Below are 19,606 nucleotides of genomic sequence, written 5' to 3' on the forward strand. Positions count from 1 at the left end.
CCTCGGTAGGGCATTCTAGGCAGACATTTTACGTCTGAGCCTTATTTCCAGCCCCTTGCTGGAGAATCCAGGAAGAGAATCTACAACTGAGCTAGTTTCTGAAGATCCTCCCATCTCTGGCTGAGGAGTAGGACTTTGTCCCAAGCAGCATGAGGAGTTAGGGCAGATTTGTGAGAAGCAAGGCCAGAGTTAGTCCAGGCAAAGTGCAGGGAGCCCCATCTTGCAATCTGCTGAGAGACCCAGAGAGTGGAGAGAGTGCTCAGAGGGTGATGAGCCAATCGGAACTGGGGCCAGTCCACGGGACCAGAGAGGACTGGGCCCCACAGAAGGGAGGCAATGGGACAGTGTTGGATGGCCAGGGGGTTGTGTGAGGGGAGCTGACTCTGGGTCAGGGGAAAGAGTGGGACACAAGTTCAGAAGAGACCTAGTGTGAAGCACCAACTATGTCTAACCAGGGTGACGGGACTGGGGGATACAAGATCGGGAGAAGGTTGCATGAGGTGCCATGCCCAGCAAATGCCGAGGGGCACATTATTCATGCTTACTGCTGCTGTTGCCTGACAGTTTCCTAGGGTGTCCTCATTTTCCCTCTACATCCGCGCACCCTTCCCCAGGTCCCTCCACCCTCCACCTTCCTCTGTAAGGCCCTCGCTTGCAGCCCTCACTGACCTCTGCCTGCTCTTCCCACACTTGCCTGCATCCTGTCTTCTTCCCCGGGTCTTGCTTCTCAGACCCACGTTCAAAGGCACCTCCCATAATTCTCCCTGTTGATGACACAATTTTCAGCGCTGCTCCTCGGTGCTGCTCCTGTTCCTGCATGCCAGATTCTCTCTACCTGTGTGTCTCTGTGTGCGTGCAAGATGTAATCAGGGAGCCTACGTACCCTCTTGTACCTCACTAGCTGCCCCCCAACACCATGCCGTCCCTTCTTACACCCCAGGAATATACCTGCGTACCAAGTGCACACACATTTCCCCAAATAGTACAGGGAAAGAGCCAGCAGGAGAGCAGAATATATGTAGAGTCCAGGAGACAGGAGACAGAAGACAGACAGACAGACAGACAGACAGACAGAGTGACCTGGGAGCAGAGAAATCAAGAGGGATAAAGACAGAAAAGAGATGGATATAGAGAGAGAAAGATGAAAAGAAGCGAGACAGAGAGAGACAAAGCCAGACAGAACCAGAGAAATGGAGAAAGAGTCAGACACAGGAAAAAAAAAATAGACAGACAAATGCACAGAAAGAAAGACAGACAAAAACAAGCAGGCAAACACACAGAGACAGACGGGAGTGAAAGAGGGGGAGAAATAGAGATGTGCAAACAGGCAGAAACAGAAAGTCTGAGACACAAAAAGACAGAGAAAAAGAAGAAAAAAAAATAACAAAGCAAAGGCTTGAGAAATGCCAACACATTTGAGATGGAGGGAGACGGACACGAGCAAACATGGGTGATAGGCCCAGAGAACCGGAAGGTGGGCAGTCCCTGAGGAGAGGGTCCAGAACTCTAAAATACTCAGATGGAGAATCCAGCAGGACTGTTAGTCACCCTGGCACAAAGGGAAGCCAGTGAGACAGCCTGCCGCCCATCTTCCTGGAAACGAGGTTGAGAAAGGGTGCTGCTGGGCACCAGGTTTCTGGGGACAGACAATGCCCGATTGTTGGAAGGCTCTTTCTTCACATTGCTCATCCTGCTTCCCAGCCCGGGCTAGGGGCGGGGGACAGCTTAGCGAAACACCCTTTCTCAACAACTGGCGGGCAGCTCCCACTCACCCGGGGATGTGGAGGTCTCCAGCACCCACAGCTGGACTTACGGGTAGATGAGTCAGCCTGACCCCACTGAACCTGGGCAGCTGGTTCCAGTGCCTCAGAGATACAAACCAGGAGATCCTGCAGGCTCCCTAGCGGGTACAGGCGGGGTACTTGTGGAGGCTGGGGCACCACGGACTAACCTGGGAGCTGGCACTGCGCACTCAAGTCTGATTAGGTCCCAAATCTCACAAATCCAAAGCTAGGAATGAGCTCCCATCTCTCTCTCTACCTCAGTCCCAAAGGTTTTGACCCCAACCCTCCTCTTTTGGTCCAGGGGTGCAGGCTCATCCCTCCTCCTCAGACTCAAGAGTCCAGGATCAACACTCCTCCCTCAAACGTGACTAGGCCTCAGCCTGCTTCCTTCAAACCTCAAACCTAGCCCTCCCTCAGATTCAGGGGACCAAACATCGACCCTTCTCCTTCAGACCCAGAAGAACGGACTCAGCTCCTCCCTCTGGACCCAGAGACCCAGCGTCACCATGGACCAGCGCTAGGCACTGCCTTCCCTGTAGCTATGTGATCAGGGGTCACCAGGAGCAGAGCCGTGGGGCAGAAGGAATGTATGTGGGAGGCTTGGGTGAAGAAAAGGGTGTGCCTGGCTTCCTTCTGGCTAAGAGACTAGAGGAGAGAGAGAGGGGTTAAAAGGAAGCTGGGAGAGCCGGACAGAGCCTGCCTCTTTCTGGGAGGCCATAGAGCCAGGCAGGTTTCTTGGAGACAGTCTACTGCTTGGGACCCCACACTCAGCTGCCCCTTACCCTGTGCAATCCGGATCTTAAAGCAACCTCTCCTGTTCTCTCCCTTATCTCCTGGAGCACCCTGCCTTGCTGACTTTCCTGCCTCTGGCTTCCTGTCATAGCTGGTGTCATTTTTCCCTCCTAAGTGCTGGCAGGTACGCTGCTGGCCATCAACTAGGTAAGACACATGCGCTGTAACACCTATAGGTTTGGGTGAGTGACGTGTAAGGATGAAGTCAAGGTACAGAAGGGCGTCCCACGGAGGGGAAGGTTGCCAGTGACCCCGTGGGACTTACCTCTGTTAGTACAAAGGGAGACCAGAGTCCAGGGAGGCAGGAAGTTTGGCTGTGTTTCTTTCCAAAAGTGTCTGGAATCATAAACATGGTCTGCATCCTGTTTCACATCTGCTCTCAGGGCGCCTTCAGATTCAACGTGTGGTTTGGGAAATGGAGGAATCCGGATGTGAGGAGGGTGGCAAAGATCAAAAAACAGCAGGAGTAGAGGGCAGGGATGATGGAGAGGGCGAGGGGGGACAGGGTGGGGTCCTGGAGAGGCTAGGACATAGCTAATGCAATTGTTGGCTCCCCTACTCAAGGTGACCATGAAGATGACGGTGAAGATGCTGGCCCTGTGCTTGGTTCTGGCTAAGTCAGGTGATAAAAGGAATATAGAGGGGGACAGGGCCGGTAGATGGGTGGGCATTGTTGGATAGAAGGGGGATAGGGCCGGTAGATGGGTGGGCATTGTTGGATAGAGGGGGGACGGGATCAGTAGATAGGTGGGCATTGTTGGATAGAAGGGGGACGGGATCGGTAGATAGGTGGGCATTGTTGGATAGAGGGGGGGACAGGGCCAGTAGATGGGTGGGCATTGTTGGATAGAGGGGGGACAAGGCCGGTAGATAGGTGGGCATTGTTGGATAGAGGAGGGACAGGGCCGGTAGATGGGTGGGCATTGTTGGATAGAAGGGGGACAGGGCCGGTAGATGGGTGGGCATTGTTGGATAGAAGGGGGATGGGATCGGTAGATGGGTGGGCATTGTTGGATAGAAGGGGGAACAGGGTCGGTAGATGGGTGGGCATTGTTGGCAGATAGTAGTTTAGGACAGGACTAGGTGGCTTTAAAATGAGGAAGACCCTGGCTAAGAACACATCTGGAAGGTGGGTTTGAAGATAAGGAATAATGGCTCTGAAGATGGAGACAATTGGTCATGGTGGCCTGGGCCTTAATCCCAGCACTCGGGAGGCAGAGGCAGGTGGATCTCTAAACTGGAGTCCAGCCTGGTCTATGGAGTGAGTTTCAGGACAGACAGGGCTACACAAAGAAACCCTGTCTCCAAGAAAATAAACACGCACACACACACACACACACACACACACACACACACACACACAGACGGGGGGGATGGAGGTAGAGTGGAGGAGGGCGGTAGGATTGGAGGTGAAATGGGATTAGGGACTGACCGAGGCTCTCTGAGGTCTTCTCTAACTCAGACCCTCCCTCTCTTAGCCTGGACTGAGGAGCAGGACAAAGTGGTACACGGTGTCCCCTGTTTGAAGAACTCTCACCCTTTCCAAGCTGCCCTCTACACCTCTGGTCACTTGCTGTGTGGTGGGGTCCTCGTTGATTCACACTGGGTGCTCACTGCTGCCCACTGCAGAAAACCGTGAGTGTCTCTTTCTTTGAGAAGTGGGTGTAAGGGGATCCAGAGGTTGCCTTGCAAACTTCAGGAGGGAGGCAGACTAAGCCCTCGCCATCCTAGAAGCAGCTTTGTCCGGCCAGATAGATTCCAGGACCTGAGGGTTATCAAGATTTGCAGACACTCAAGCCGCTTACAAACGAAGTAGTGCAGCACTTTTGTGTAGTCTATGGGTATCCTTGCATGAGTTCGAAGTTATACCTCTCCAGGGGCTGGTAATGCAGCAGGTGGAGTGATTGCCCTGGTTTTCCTCCCCAGGACCTCCCAAACTGGGCATGGTAGTGTATCACTGCAGTCTTAGCATTTGAGAGATAAAGGCAGGAGAATCGGAAGCACAGCTGATCCTCAGCTACATAGCGAGCTTGAGGCCAGCTTGGGATATGAGAGATGCCCCCCAAAAACAAAAACAGGAGCTGGATTGATAGCTCCCTAGTTAACTTGCTTCCCAATCATTAAGACTGAATTTAGGATCCAAACACCCATGTCACAGCCTACAAATTCCTCTAACTCCAACTTAGATCCGAAGCCCTCTTCAGACCTCTGCACATGTCTACCAATCCCCCCCCACACACACACCAATACACATACACACACACACCAATACACATACACACACACCAATACACATACACACACACCAATACACATACACACACACCAATACACATACACACACACCAATACACATACACACACACCAATACACACACACCAATACACACACATACCAATACACATACACACACACCAATACACACACACACCAATACACACACACACCAATACACATACACACACACACCAATACACATACACACACACCAATACACATACACACACACCAATACACATACACACACACCAATACACACACACCAATACACACACATACCAATACACATACACATACACCAATACACACACACCAATACACACACACACAAATACACATATACACACACACCAATACACACACACCCATACACACACACACCAATACACACACACACCAATGCACATACACACACACACCAATACAACACACACACCAATACACACACACAAATACACATACACACACACACCAATACACAAACATACACACCAATACACATACACACACACCAATGCACATACACACACACCAATACACACACACACACACCAATACACATACACACACACCAATACACACACACCAATACACACACATACCAATACACATACACACACACCAATACACACACACACCAATACACACACACACCAATGCACATACACACACACCAATACAACACACACACCAATACACACACACAAATACACATATACACATACACCAATACACAAACATACACACCAATACACATACACACACCAATATACACACACATGCACACACACACAAATACACATACACACACACACCAGTATACACACACACCAATCCACATACACACACACCAATACACACACACCAATACACACACACCAATACACACCAATACACACACACCAATACACATACACACACCAATACACACACACCAATACACAAGCATACACACCAATCCACATACACACATACCAGTATACACACACACCAGTATACACACACACCAATACACATACACACACCAATACACACACACCAATACACAAGCATACACACCAATCCACATACACACATACCAGTATACACACACACCAGTATACACACACACCAATACACACACACACACATACACACACACACCAATACACACACACCAATCCACATACACACACACCAGTATACACACACCAATACACACCGTTACACACACACACCAATACACACACACATACACACACACACACACACACACATCGAATAAAACCTTCCAAAAAAAAACCACTAGGAGTGGAGAGATGGCTCAGCGGTTAAAAGAGCATAATGTCTTGCAGAGGACCTGAGTTCAGTCCCCGCTCACAACTGCCTGTAACTCCAGTGTCAGGAGATCCAACACCTTTTCTGGCCCTTCATGGGAACCTGCACGCAAATGCACCCACCTACCCACATATATTATTAAATAAAAATAAATCTTAAAAGATAAATTCATAAATAAATTAAAGTACCTGTGGTGCCCATGGCAGTGTAAAAACAGTTATTAAACTGTTTATCTTGGGAATCAATAGCAAGAAAAAAAATCTCTGTATTGTCCCCAAACATATTTAGAAATTTTTATTTATTATTACATTTGTGTGGGTGTGCGTGTGTGAGAGTGCACCTCTGGAGGTCACAGGACAACTTTGTGGGTCAGGGCCTGTCCTTCTACCTTTATGTAGGCTCTGGAGGTTGAATTTAGGTCAGTAGGCTTATTTATGCAGCAACCATTTTACCTGCTGAGCCATCTTGCCATCGGCTGCCTCAATGTTTTGTTTGTTTGTTTGTTTTTGAGTCGTCTCTCTATGTAGTCATGGCCTCAGATGCATATAAATCCTCCAGCACCTACCTCCAGAGTGCTGGGATTAAAGGTGTGTACCACCACGCTCAGCTCCTCCCCCAGTTCTTTGGATCTGTGGTCAGTTGAGTCTGCGCATGTAGAACCTACAGCTATGGTAGTTGACTGTCAAGAGGTGCTGTAAAAAAATTTTAAGTGCAAAATTCTAGAAGAATGAGTTGGCCTTTGGCTGAGATGGGGAAGATCAAGGGAGGAGGGAGGAGTCGGGTAGATGATCTCTCTGGGGGTCTCAGGTAAGATCTAGCTGCTTCCTTCCCAGGAATCTGGAGGTGCGCTTGGGGAAACACAACTTACGGCAAACAGAGAGTTTCCAAAGGCATATCTCTGTGGATCGGACAATTGTCCACCCCCGATACAACCCTGACACCCATGACAATGACATCATGATGCTGCATCTGAGGGATTCAGTCACGTTCTCTCAAAAGATCCAGCCTCTGCCTTTGAAGAAAGACTGCTCCAAGGAGAGTCGCAGCTGTCAGATCCTGGGCTGGGGCAAGATGGAAAACGGTCAGTGAGGGGAGATGGCTGGGAGTGGCCAAAGAGAGGGGACCTCAAGATGGAGGTGGGATGGTAGATGGTGGGCCATGAGACAGTGCTGATGGAGAAGACCAGGCTAGTCTGTTTATGGGTAGAACATGAAGGGAAGGGGGGGGAAGTTTGGGGAGTTGGACCAAATGTGGATGGATGGATGACTAGCATGGAGAAGATGGCCATAAAATGAAGGGCCAACCAGAAGAGAAATGAGGATTCATGGAGACGCAATGGTTAGTCGGGACATCGGGGCAATAATGATGGGGAAAGGAGGCAGGGATGAGGGAGATGAATTCTAAGCATGGGAGAGAAACAAGAAAGAAATCGGGAGGAAATGGGGGGAGCAGTGAAGACATGAGAGGAAAGGCTGACACAGCCCGGTCCTCCTCCCTCCTCCCAGGTGACTTCCCTGACACCCTTCAGTGTGCCGATGTCCAACTGGTGTCCCGGGATGAGTGTGAGCGTGCCTACCCTGGGAAGATCACCCGAAGCATGGTGTGCGCAGGCGACAAGAAAGAAGGGAATGATTCCTGCCAGGTGAGAACGGGAGCAGAGACCTGAAATCACCCACAGGCAGGAAGACAGAGACACGGACCAAAAGAGCGCAGAACAGAGGGCACCGGAGGACATGACAGTCCATCTCACACAAGCAGACAGATAAAGAAACAAGGCAGCTTGGGGCAGAAAGGATGACTCAGCCAGTAAAATATGTGCCACACAAGAATGAGGACCCGAGTTGAAGGGCAAAATGGCATGAGCTTGTCATCTCAGGACTGGGAGACAGAGGCAGGCAGATCCCTCGGATTCACTGGCCAGCCAGCCTAGCCTAATCGGTGAGCTGGGGCCAACGATACTCTCACATGTTCACCTACACACACACACACACACACACACACACAAGACACCAAGCAGAAACAGAAACTTCAGATGCAAGTTCAGAGGGAGACACCAAGAGCCGGAGATATACTACAATGGCTAGCCAAATGTGGGTGAATCTAGCGAGCTTGAAAATTTAAAAACCAGTTTCAATGATTAGTCACCTTGGTTGAAGTTTTGAAACAACTGAAAAGCCTCAAAAGCCAAACAGATGTTACAAAGAGCCATCCTTCCTCAGAGCGCAGCCATGAAGCTGAGTGCCAGATGAGGGGGCATCCCAGCTGCAAAGAGAGGGACTCTATGTCCATCCCTCAAAACCTGTAGCCGGCTCCTCTGGAACTCACCCGTCTAGTCTACAATACCTTACCGGGAGCTTCCCTAACTCTTCTCCTTCCACACTCCTTCTTATGCCAGAATGACTCTAGGCCAGGGAAGGGTGAAATCAACCTACCAAGAAAGCAAGGGTGAGGGATGAGGAGGCCAAGAAAGTGGGAGAGTGATTTGAGTCCTTGCCCTCCCCCATCTCTCCTGCTGGTCTTAGCATTTTTGCACCTCTCTCTCCCTCTCCCCCCCCCCAACATTGATAGCCTTTACTTTCATGGACTTGTGTCTCTCTGTCCTGTGATCTCTTCCTCCATTGATGAGAACAAACATCTACTCACCCCCAGACAGGGAGCCAACAACTAAACTTCAGCTTGGTGAACCAATGAGATTTATTGGGGTTACTTTCAGGAACAGAAATGACTCACCCCAGCATGGGTGACAGCTCACCCCAGCAGAGCAGAGCCCAGCGCATACTGTGTAGCCTGCAGGCAGCTCTGCAGGTTGGAGACTGTCTCTCTCTCTAGCAGCTCTCAGCTCTCAGCAGGCAGGGCCTCTTCCAGGCAGCCCATCTTGTCTGAGAGTGACACTGCTTATATATGCTCAGAGAAGGAGGGGCCTAGTGCATCTGGTCAGTTTCAGGGACTCCTTGAAGCCCTTGAGCTGTTTGTTTATTGAGCCTAAGGATCTTTGCTGTGGGATGGAATGTTTCAACTCCCCTTAGAACATCCTGAGTCTTATGAACCTTCCCTCCAGGATGAATGGCTCATCTGAACATCCCCCCTCCCACCCATACATACCTTTATGGAACTTGTGTCTTGACTACCCCACCTACCTCCGTCTTTTACTGGGAATTGAATCCAGGTCCTTACACATGCCCAGCAAGTGCTCCATCAGTGAGCCACACCCCCATCCCTCTTTTACTCTGAGACAGGGTCTTCCTACCTTGCACAAGCTAGCCTCAAACTTGCAATCCTCCTGCCTCCGCATCTGGAGTAGTTGAGACAGCAGGCATGCACCACCACACCAGCCTTTCCTTCCATCTCTGAGTATCTCTAACTCTCCCATCCTACCCCACATTCCTCCTCTCCCTCCTGCTCCTGTGTGAGTTTCTGATTTTCTCTCTTCCACATAGGGTGATTCTGGAGGTCCCCTGGTATGTGGAGATCATCTCCGAGGTCTCGTATCATGGGGTGACTTGCCCTGTGGGTCGAAGAAGAAGCCGGGAGTTTACACTGATGTTTGCTTCCATACCAGATGGATCCAAAACATCATAAAAAACAAGTTCTGACATGAGATACCCAATTCTTGACCTTCGACTCCCCCTACCCCTGGCTTGCTACAGATTCTCCCTGAGACCCTACCCTACCCTGAGAGCCTTCAGACGCCCACATCTGACACTGATGCTTAATAAATGTAGTGGCACAGAGCACAGATCATGGCTAAATATTCTCTGCTCAATCTTTGCATCCCAGGATGCCTCCCACCCCACTGGGCACTCTGGGAAGTAAGTGCTTTCCTTTATGGTGTAAACGTACTCATCTGTGAAGTTGGGCTATTATGGGGCTGGAGAAAGGTTCTGTGGTTAACAGCACTTACTGCAAGAACAAGGAGGAAGTGCCCCTTCCCCTGTACCAGTGAAGGCACACAGAGGCGGCTGTTCATGCTCCCATCGCTGCTCCTTAGGAGTAAGCTTTGCCCACCGCTTTACACCCCGATTTGATATCCACCCTGGACTCCTCTGCCTTGTTCTGGCCCCTCAGAGATAACCTTCCTCTGTAGGTGAGAAACCTACAGTCCATGACAACAAAATTAAAGTCCGTTATTTTAGTCAGAGCTCGCCTCAGAATGACCCTTGGTGCTGAAGTTCAAGGGTTGTATTTGCCGGGTGGTTGGTTGGTTGGTTTGAGACAGGGTATCTCTGTGTAGCCCTGGCTAACCTGGAATTTGAGATGTAAAATAGTGTTTTCAAAAGCAGAAAACACAATTGCATCCATATCAGTTGAGGGTCACAGTAACCTTGCAACTTTTTTTTTTCTTTTGACAGAGGGTAGTAGCAATCTCAGACACAACATGACAATTAATTTTGATTTAAGTCTTTTTTGGTTATTTTCATTAATGTTTAGTTTGTGTAAATATTAACTATTTTAGTGAGTACATATGGATCATGGTCAGGTTCATGGAAATTCCAAGATGGACATGACTGTTGGTGAGGGAAGAGGACAGAGGACTGAGAAGTCTAAGTAGACATGGAGTCAGGACAAGATGGCGTTTATTATCTTAGTCACTTCAGTAGCAGCAAAAATAAGGAGGTGAAGCCGAGTGTGGCGGCTTACACCTTTAATCCCAGCACTCAGGAGACAGAGGCAAGTGGATCTCTGTGGGTTCGAGACCAGCCAGGTCTACACAGTTCCAGGAAAACCAGACAAACAAACAAAGCATGAGGTTTGAGGAGTGTGAGATTATGGCAGGGTTAGAGTGATGGGAGATAAAATCATAAAGGACTTTAGGGACCAGTGTCTGAGATGAGGGTTTTCTCCTGAAGGTCATAGGAAAGTTTGAGAGTAGCCATATGCAGGGAGCCAAAGGGAAAAGACTATACTTGTGTGGTATGGGAGGAGCTTTGATGATGGTGCAGATTGGTAAGAATTGGAACTGGGGAGGACTCAGAGGATTAAAGACAGGGATCTGCGTGTGGAGGTTAGGTGGGTAGCAGGAGCAGTAAGGGAAAGCCTAGCTGTAAGAGCTTCCGGAGACCACACTAGACAGTGGAATTTGAGGCAAGAGAAACAGGTGAAGTGGCTGGAGATATCAGTCAACAGAAGATGGCGTGACTGGGGGGGGGGGCATGGGATGACTAGGTTTGACTCTGAGAGATAGAACAGGCTCAGAGCTGAGAGTTGGAACCTTGAGAAGTTTTTTTTTGGTTTTTGAGAAAAGGTCTCATGTAGTCCAGATTGGCCTTGACCTCTTTACATGGCCTTGGACTTTTGATCCCCCTGCCTCCACCTACTGAGAGCTTAGGTTATAAAAATGCACCATTATATGCTCAGTTTTATGTGTGCTGCTGGGTTCTGTCTCAGGGTTTCTGTTGCTGTGAAGAGACACCATGATCACAGTAACTCTTATAAAGGAGAGCATTAAATAGGGCTGGCTTTCAGTTCAGAGGTTTCCACCCAATGGCAGGGAGCATGGCTGCGTGCGGGCGAGCATGGTGCTGGGGAAGAAGCTGGGAGCTCTACATCTGGGTCCACAGGCAACAGGAAGTGAACCGGCTGAGAACTCAAGGCCCTCCGGCACAGTGACACACTTCCTCCAATAAGGCCACACTGTCTAAGTGCCACTCCCGATGGGCAAGCATTCAAACGCATGAGTCTATGGGGACCGTACCTATTCAAACCATCACACTGGGGAACGAACCTGGGGCTTTGCACATGTTGGGCAAGTCCTCTGCTAGAGCTTTGCCCTAAGAATCAAATAAATATCAATTTTATAGACAAGTCACAATGGGGAATGGGAGAACAAAATGGTGACAGCCAGGCAGGCTCAACCAACGCTCTATAAACATTGGGAACAGTAAATGTAGTCATAAAATTTCAGCTCCCTGAGTGGGCTCTCCAGTCTCCTGTTTAACTGTGAGATTGCTTACAGTTTGAGAGGATGACCACCATGGCAGGGAGCAGGGTGGGAGGCAGGCAGGCATGGTGCTCAGCAGAAGCTGAGGATGTACGTCTTAATCAACAAGATGGAGGCAGAGAGAGTGAGCCTGGGCCTAGAGTGGGTGAACCTCAAAGACCCACCCCCCTGACACGCCTCTTTCAAAAGGCCACACCTCCTAATCCTTCCCAAAACAGTTGCATTAAGGACCAGGCACTCAAATATATGAGCCTATGGGTACTATTCTCACGGAAACTACCACACTCTACCTACTCAGGCCATGCAGCCAGGACAACAGAAAATTCAAGTCCAGTACGAACAATTTAGTGCAGCCCTGTGCCCCCAAGAAAAAGTAAAAAGAGGGGTAGGATGCAATTCACTGCTACAGTCCCTACCTGGGATCCCCCAATGAGAGCCTGAGGTAAGGCTCATCACCCAGTGAATGGCAGGGCTTGTAGCTCAGGGGTTTAAGCCCCTGCCAAAAAAAAAAACCCCAATGACACGTGGCTGAGTGTAAAACATCTGCCTGGCATGTGTGAGGTCCTGGATCCTCTGCTTTCCCCTGCCCCCTCAAAAATAGCAATCAATAAAAGCGGCCTTATAACCACAACAATTCTGTTCTCCATGCTGTTAATTTGTTAGATCCTGTGTCAAGCCTGTGCTGTAGGAGCCATCGTTGCTCCCATCTTATAAATAGAGAAACTGAGGCACAGGAAGAGCCACTGCCTCCCACATGGAGCCTAACCCATTGCCTTCAAATGCATATATGGCAAGGGTCAGAATTGGCCTGGAAATTGGGTGTGAATTTTTTAAGTAGAATCTCCATGCATGAGATTCTTACTCACATATTAAAGAGAATTTTCCTATTATAGGCAGTCTTTAACTTTAGCTTAAAATATGTAACTTTTTTTGTTTTGTTTCGTTTTTTGTTTTTTGAGACAGGGTCTTTCTGTAGCTTTGGAGGCTGTCCTGGAATTAGCTTTGTAGACCAGGCTGGCCTTGAACTCACAGAGATCTGCCTGCCTCTGCCTCCGAGTGCTGGGATTAAAGGCGTGCACCACCACCCGGCTTAAAATGTGTAAGTTTTTGGTCTGTGCTTTTCTTGCTTTTCTCTTGCCTGTCTTTGATGCTGCTACAGATGGAATGGAGGTCTCACACGCCTTAGACAAGAGCATCATTTCTGAGATGTATCCCTTCCCCTGTGTGTGTGTGGGGGGGGGGGAGTGAGCACGCCTACGTGTGTGAATGCAGCAGTGTGCATGCCAGGGCTCTTGTGGAGGTCGAGGACAGCCTCAGGTATCAACTCTCATCCCCCACCTTGTTTGAGACTACACCTCCTCCCCTGTGTTGACAGGCGAGCTGGCCAATGAGTATCTGTGGACCGTCTGGTCTGTCTCTCTCCAGGAGTGCTGGAATAGGAAAATGCTATCATGTCTGACTTTACTTAGAGTCTGTCAGTTTGAATTCAGGGCCTTATACTGTATAGCAAGTCAGAAAATGGGGAGAAGTGTCAAGAAATAGTGTCTTCTAGGCATGACATGGCCACTGCACTCGTGAATTTGTAGACAGCACTGTCTACATTTTTTTTAAGAAATGGAGAGATCTCATTCTAGTGACTCAGCATCACACCCAAAAACTCTAAAACCAATAGAAGCAATCACACCCAAGAGGAGTAGTCTGTAAGAAATGATCAAACTCAAGGATAAGATTAATAAAATATAAACAAAGAATCAAAGAAACAGAGAGTTGGTTCATTGAGAAAACCAACAAGTTAGACAAACCCTTATCCAAACTAACCAAGAGGCAGAGAGAGAATATGAAAATTACCAAAATCAGAAATGAAAAAGAGGGACATAATAACAGACGCTGAGGAAATCCAGAGAATCATTAGGTTAGACTTTGAAAACCCATACTCCACAAAATTGGAAAATCTAAAAGAAATGGATAGTTTTCTCAGTAGATATCACTTACCAAAGTCAAATCAAGATCAGATAGTTTATATAGTCCTAAAACCCCCAAAGAAATAAAAGCAGTCATTAAAAGTTTCACACAAAACAAAACAAACAAACAAACAAAGCCAGGCAGTTTTAGCACAAAATTCCACCAGTCTTTCAAAGAAGAGCTACCTCAAATGTTCCTCAAAATAGAAACAAAAGGAACATTGCAAAATTAATTTTATGAGGCTACAGTCACCCTGATACTCAAACCAAATGAAAGTTTAACAAAGAAAGAGAATTACAAACCAATTTCCCTTATGATCATTGATGCAAAAATATTCAATAAAGTACTCAAAAACCATATCCAAGAACATATCAAAGAGATCATCCACGCTAATCAAGTAGGCTTCATCCCAGAGATGCAGGGATGGTTCAACACATGAAAATCAGTCAATGTACTCCATCATGTAAACAAACTGAAAGGAAAGAAAACATTTGATCATCTCATTAGATACCCAAAAATCCTTTGACAGAATCCAACACCCCTTCATAATAAAAGTTCTGGAGAGATTAGGGATACAGTGAACATACCTATGTTGGCCCATAACCAACATCAAATTAAATGGAGAGAAACTTAAAGCAACACCACTAAAATCAGGAACAAGACAGGGCTGTCCACTCTCTCCATATTTATTCAATATAGTACTCAAAGTTCTAGCTAGAGCAGTAAGACAACAAAAGGAGACAAAGTGGATACAGATTGGAAAGGAAGACAAAATATTGTTATCTACAGGTAATATACTACCAGGGAATTCCTACAGATGATATACACCTTCAGTGAAGTGACTGGATACAAGATGAACTAAAAAAAAAAATCAGTAGTTCTCTTATATACAAATGACAGACTGAGAAGGAAATCAGGAAACTAACACCCTTCACAGTAGCTACAAATAATATAAAATATTTTGGTGTAACTCTAACTAAGCAAGTGAAAAACTTGTATGACAAACATCAAGGATTTGGAGCAAGAAACTGAAGAAGATATGAAGATATCAGAGACTGGAAAGATCTCCCATGCTCATGTATTATTAGTAGGATTAACATAGTGAAAATGGCCACCCTACAGATTCAAGGCAATCCCCATCAAAATTCTAACACTGTATGGGGAAAAAATAGGATAGTTAAAATAAAAATCCTGAATAATAATAGAACTTCCAGAGGTATTACCATCCCTGATTTCAAGCTGTACTACAGAGCTACAGTTATAAAAAACCGAAGGATATTGGCATGAAACACATAGGTTGATCATGGAATTGAATGGAAGACCCAGATGTAAATCCACACACCTATGGATACCTGAGTTTTGATTGAAGTACATAATGGAAACAAGAAATAATCTTCAACAAATGGTGCTGGCCTAACTGGATGTCTACATATAGAGGAATGCAAATAGGTCCCCATCTATCAGCCTGCACAAAACTCAAGTCCAAGTGGATCAAAGACCTTGACATGAAACCAAGTCCACTGAAACTGATAGAAGAGGGAGTGGGGACTAGCCTTGGATGCACTGGTACAGGAGACAGCTTCCTGGGCAGACTCTTGATAGCACGGGCACTCAAATCAATAGGAAAAACTGCAACCTACAGAATGGGAAAAGATTGTCACTAACTCCATATTGAAAAGAGGGCTTATTTCCAAAACATATGAAGAACTCAAGAAACCAGACATCAAACCAAATGATCCAATTAAGAAATGGAGTACGGGCCTGGAGAGATGGCTCAGCGCATAAGAGCGCTGAGTGCTCTTCCAGAGGACCTGGGTTCAGTTCCGAGCATCCACATGGCAACTCACAACTGTCTGTAACTCCAGTTCTAGGGAATCTGACACCTTTATACCAATACACATAAAATAAAGTTAAATAAATTATTTTTTTTTAAAAGAAATGAGGTACAGCTCTAAACAGAATGCTCAACAGAGAAATTTCTAACAGCTGTGAAACACTTAAAGAAATGTTCAACATATCCTTAGCCATGAGGGAAATGCAAATCAAAACTACTTTGAGATTCCATCTTGCACCTGTCAGAGTGGCTAAGATTGATAACACAAGTAACAGCTCATGCTGGAGAGGATGTGCAGCTAGGGGAACACTCCTCCACTGCTACAGCCACTGTGGAAATCAATATGGCGGTTCCTCAAGACTCAGTATATCATTCTTGGGCATATACCCAAAGGACTCTCCACTCTACCACAAGGACACTTGCTCAACAATGTTCATAAAGGTTTTATTCATAACAGTCAGAAACTGGAAAGCACCTAATGTCGTTCAACCAAAGAATGAATAAAGAAAGTGTGGTACATTTATACAATGGAATGTTATTCCGCAGCTAAAATAAATAAATAAAATAAAATAAAACTTTTTTAAAAACGACATCATAAAATTTGCGGGCAAATGGATGGAACTAGAAAAAGTATCCTAACAGAGGTAACCCAGACCCAGAAAGACAAACACGGTATGTACTCCCTTATAAGTGGATATTGGCTGTTAAGCAAGCGATAACCATGCTACAATCTGCAGACCCAGAGAGGCTAAGTAACAAGCAGGGACAAATTGATCTCCCTGGGAGGCAGAAATAGAATATGTTTTGCTGACAGACTGGGCAGGGGGAGGGGGGTGGGAGTGGAGGCTAAGACCCACAGCCAAACATTAGGCAGAGAGTGCCCAAGCTGGAAGTCTCCATCAGATCCCTCTCTGAGACTGGGGAACCCCATGTAAGATGGGGAGGAGGAATTGTGGGAACAGAGAGGTCAAGGAAACCTGGAGAGCAAAGCCCGTGGAGTCAGCTAAGCCAGGCTCTGGGGGCTCAGAGACTAAGGGGCAAACAAGGAGCCTGCATGTGTCTATGCTGGGTCCTCTGCATATGTGTCGTGTTGTTGGCTTGGTGACAGTGGGAACAGCAGCGTCTCTGATTTTTTTTCTTTTTCTTTTGAATATATTGCACATTTTATTATTAGAAAAAATTTGTTTCAGGCAAAATGTTTTTCTCCACCCAAGAGGTGCTAATGTGTATTATTTTCTAAAAATGGTAAAGTGGTGTCTGAAACGACAACAAATTATTTCCACTACAAATTTTCCAATTCCATGTAACATGCCTGTTGTTGAAAAGATTCCTCCAATAATACCACAGAGTCTTACAAAAAAACTGCCAGAAAGGCATGTGTTCCTCAGTGACCGTCACCATGAGAGAACTGAGGTCATATTTCGTAAATATTCCAGAGATTGCATGGCTGCCTGCAGCATGATTAATAATGCGCTCCCTTTCTGTCACAAAGAATTTGTGAGTCTCTGCTGAAATCTTGTTTGTGTGTAGCTTTGTTGGCACAACTGTACTGAAATATTGGAACGTCTGGTTGTGATCCACAGCAATCTTTTCAGTTCCATCCAGAGGGTTAATGATTCCTGGAACAAGCTCTTCAAAAGAGAAATGGTCTATTCTGTGAGCAAAGTTGTAAGAATCATGGTTGACAAGTGCTGCCAAATGTGCGTGCCCACCGTCATGTGAAAACTCCCTGCTACTTTATTGACATGGATGTGACCGTGGATTCTGCACGCATCTGGAGTCAGTGACGAATCATCTTCCCTTGGTGGCACTTTTAAAAGCACTTTTGAATATCACATCTTGAAGGGAAGGCTCTTCTTGAAGCCTACTCTGAATCAGCTGCAGCATCGGGCTCATACGACAGACCATCTGCAGATGCAATCATGGTCTCTGCTAAATCCAAGACATCTGCTCCAACATACTGACACTTCATGGCAACGGTAATGTCTACGTTGATTCTCAACTTGCTAGAAAAATCCTTGTCTACTTCATATTCATACTTCATCCATGTGTCTTGATACACTGAGAATTCCATTATTGTTAATAAAGCCATAGGGGTAAATGCTATTAGAGAAACTGTCCCTCCCCCCTACTGGCTGACATCTCCACGTAGCTGTCAGGACTCTTGGGAAAGGCGTCTAACTCTTTCACCAAACTTAAGGTTTTTTTTTCCGATTCAGTCGCCTCATCTTCAGAAAAACCTTCCTCTCCCTTCATATAGTCATGCTAGTGCTAAGGTCCCAGCTGCCCGCCATCTTTCAACGCAAGCCCCTGGCGCCCCCCCCCCCATGTCTCTGATTTTTTTCACAGCTTTGAGAACCCCTTTCCTCCTGAGTTACCTCTCCCAGCCTTGATGTGAGGTTTTTGTGCCTGCTCTTATTGTATCTTGTTGAGCTGTGATGTCCCTGGGAGGCCTGCTGTTTCTGGGGGAGAGAGGAGGTGGGGTGAACCGAGGAGTGGAGGGAGAGGAAGCTGCAATTGGGATGTATTCTATGAGAGAAGAATAAATGAAAATTTAAAAACAAACAAGCATTGGGAAGGGTGGGGATTTGGGAGGAGCTGGAGGGATAGCGAGGATGAATATAACCAAAAGGCATTGTACACATGAATGAAATTCTCAACGAATAAATTTAAAAATGTTTTCATTTTTCTTTCTTTTTTTTTTTCTCTTTTCTTTTTATTTAAATTTGAAACAAGGCTGTTTTACATGTCAATCCGAGTTCCCTCACCCTCCCATCCTCCCCTATCACTCCCCACACACACCAAACCCCAGCCCATCTCCTTTCTGCTCCCCAGGGAGGGTGAGGCCTTCTATGCTGAGTCTTCAAACCCTGTCACATCATTTGAGGCTGGGCCTAGTCCCTCCCCCATGTGTCTAGGCTGAGAAAGTAACCCTCTATGTGGAATGGGCTCCCAAAGTCCACTCGTATACTAGGGATAAATGTTGATCCATTACCAGAGGCTCCATAGACAGTCCTCCTAACTAACACCCACATTCAGGAGGTCTGGGTCAGTCCTATGCTGGTTCCCCAGCTATCAGATTGGGTGCATGAGCTCCTCTTTGTTCAGGTCGGCTGGCTCTGTGGGTTTCTCCAGCCTGCTTTTGACCCCTTTGCTCATCACTCCTCCCTCTCTTTAACTGAATTCCAGGAGTTCAGCTCAGTGTTTAGCTGTAGGTGTCTGCTTCTGATTCCATTAGCTACTAGATGAAGGCTCTAGGATGGCATGTAAGGTAGTCGTCAATCTCATTATTGGGGAAGGGCATTGAAGGTAGCCTTTCCACTATTGCTTAGATTGTTAGTTGGGTTCATCCTTGTAGATCGCTGGGCATTTCCCTAGTGCCAGGTTTCTCCTTAAATCTACAAAGTCTCCCTCTATTATTGTCTCTTTTCTTGTTCTCCTCTATTCTTTCCCTGTCTCAATCTTCCTGTTTCCTCGTGCCCACCTCTCCCTCCTCTTATCCCCTTCTCTTTCTCCTAACTCCCTCTCCCATCCCTCCACCTGCCACTTAGGGAATCAGTATGGCAGTTCCTCAGGAAAATGGGAATTAGTCTACCCCAAGATCCAGTAATTCCACTCTTAGGCATATACCCAAAAGATGCATATTCATACAACAAGGACATCCGTTCAACTATGTTCATAGCAGCATTATTTGTAAT

At 46.8% G+C, this 19,606-nt stretch overlaps 1 protein-coding gene and 1 pseudogene across 1 annotated transcript; one reads left to right on the plus strand and one right to left on the minus strand.

The window, feature by feature from the left end:
* The first annotated feature begins 2,692 nt into the window (after positions 1–2,692).
* Positions 2,693–9,862, plus strand: Klk6 (kallikrein related peptidase 6). Its single transcript, XM_051174352.1, has 6 exons — positions 2,693–2,723; positions 3,141–3,198; positions 4,055–4,211; positions 7,008–7,255; positions 7,680–7,816; positions 9,612–9,862. The coding sequence occupies exons 2-6, from the start codon at positions 3,147–3,149 to the stop codon at positions 9,765–9,767; spliced, it is 750 nt and encodes a 249-aa protein (XP_051030309.1). The 5' UTR covers positions 2,693–2,723; positions 3,141–3,146; the 3' UTR covers positions 9,768–9,862.
* Positions 9,863–17,137: 7,275 nt separating this feature from the next.
* LOC127213757 (endoplasmic reticulum-Golgi intermediate compartment protein 2-like) lies at positions 17,138–18,212 on the minus strand (annotated as a pseudogene).
* Positions 18,213–19,606: the final 1,394 nt, after the last annotated feature.

This window comes from Phodopus roborovskii, unplaced genomic scaffold, assembly GCF_943737965.1.
Source record: "Phodopus roborovskii unplaced genomic scaffold, PHOROB, whole genome shotgun sequence".
Taxonomy (NCBI): Eukaryota; Metazoa; Chordata; class Mammalia; order Rodentia; family Cricetidae; genus Phodopus; species Phodopus roborovskii.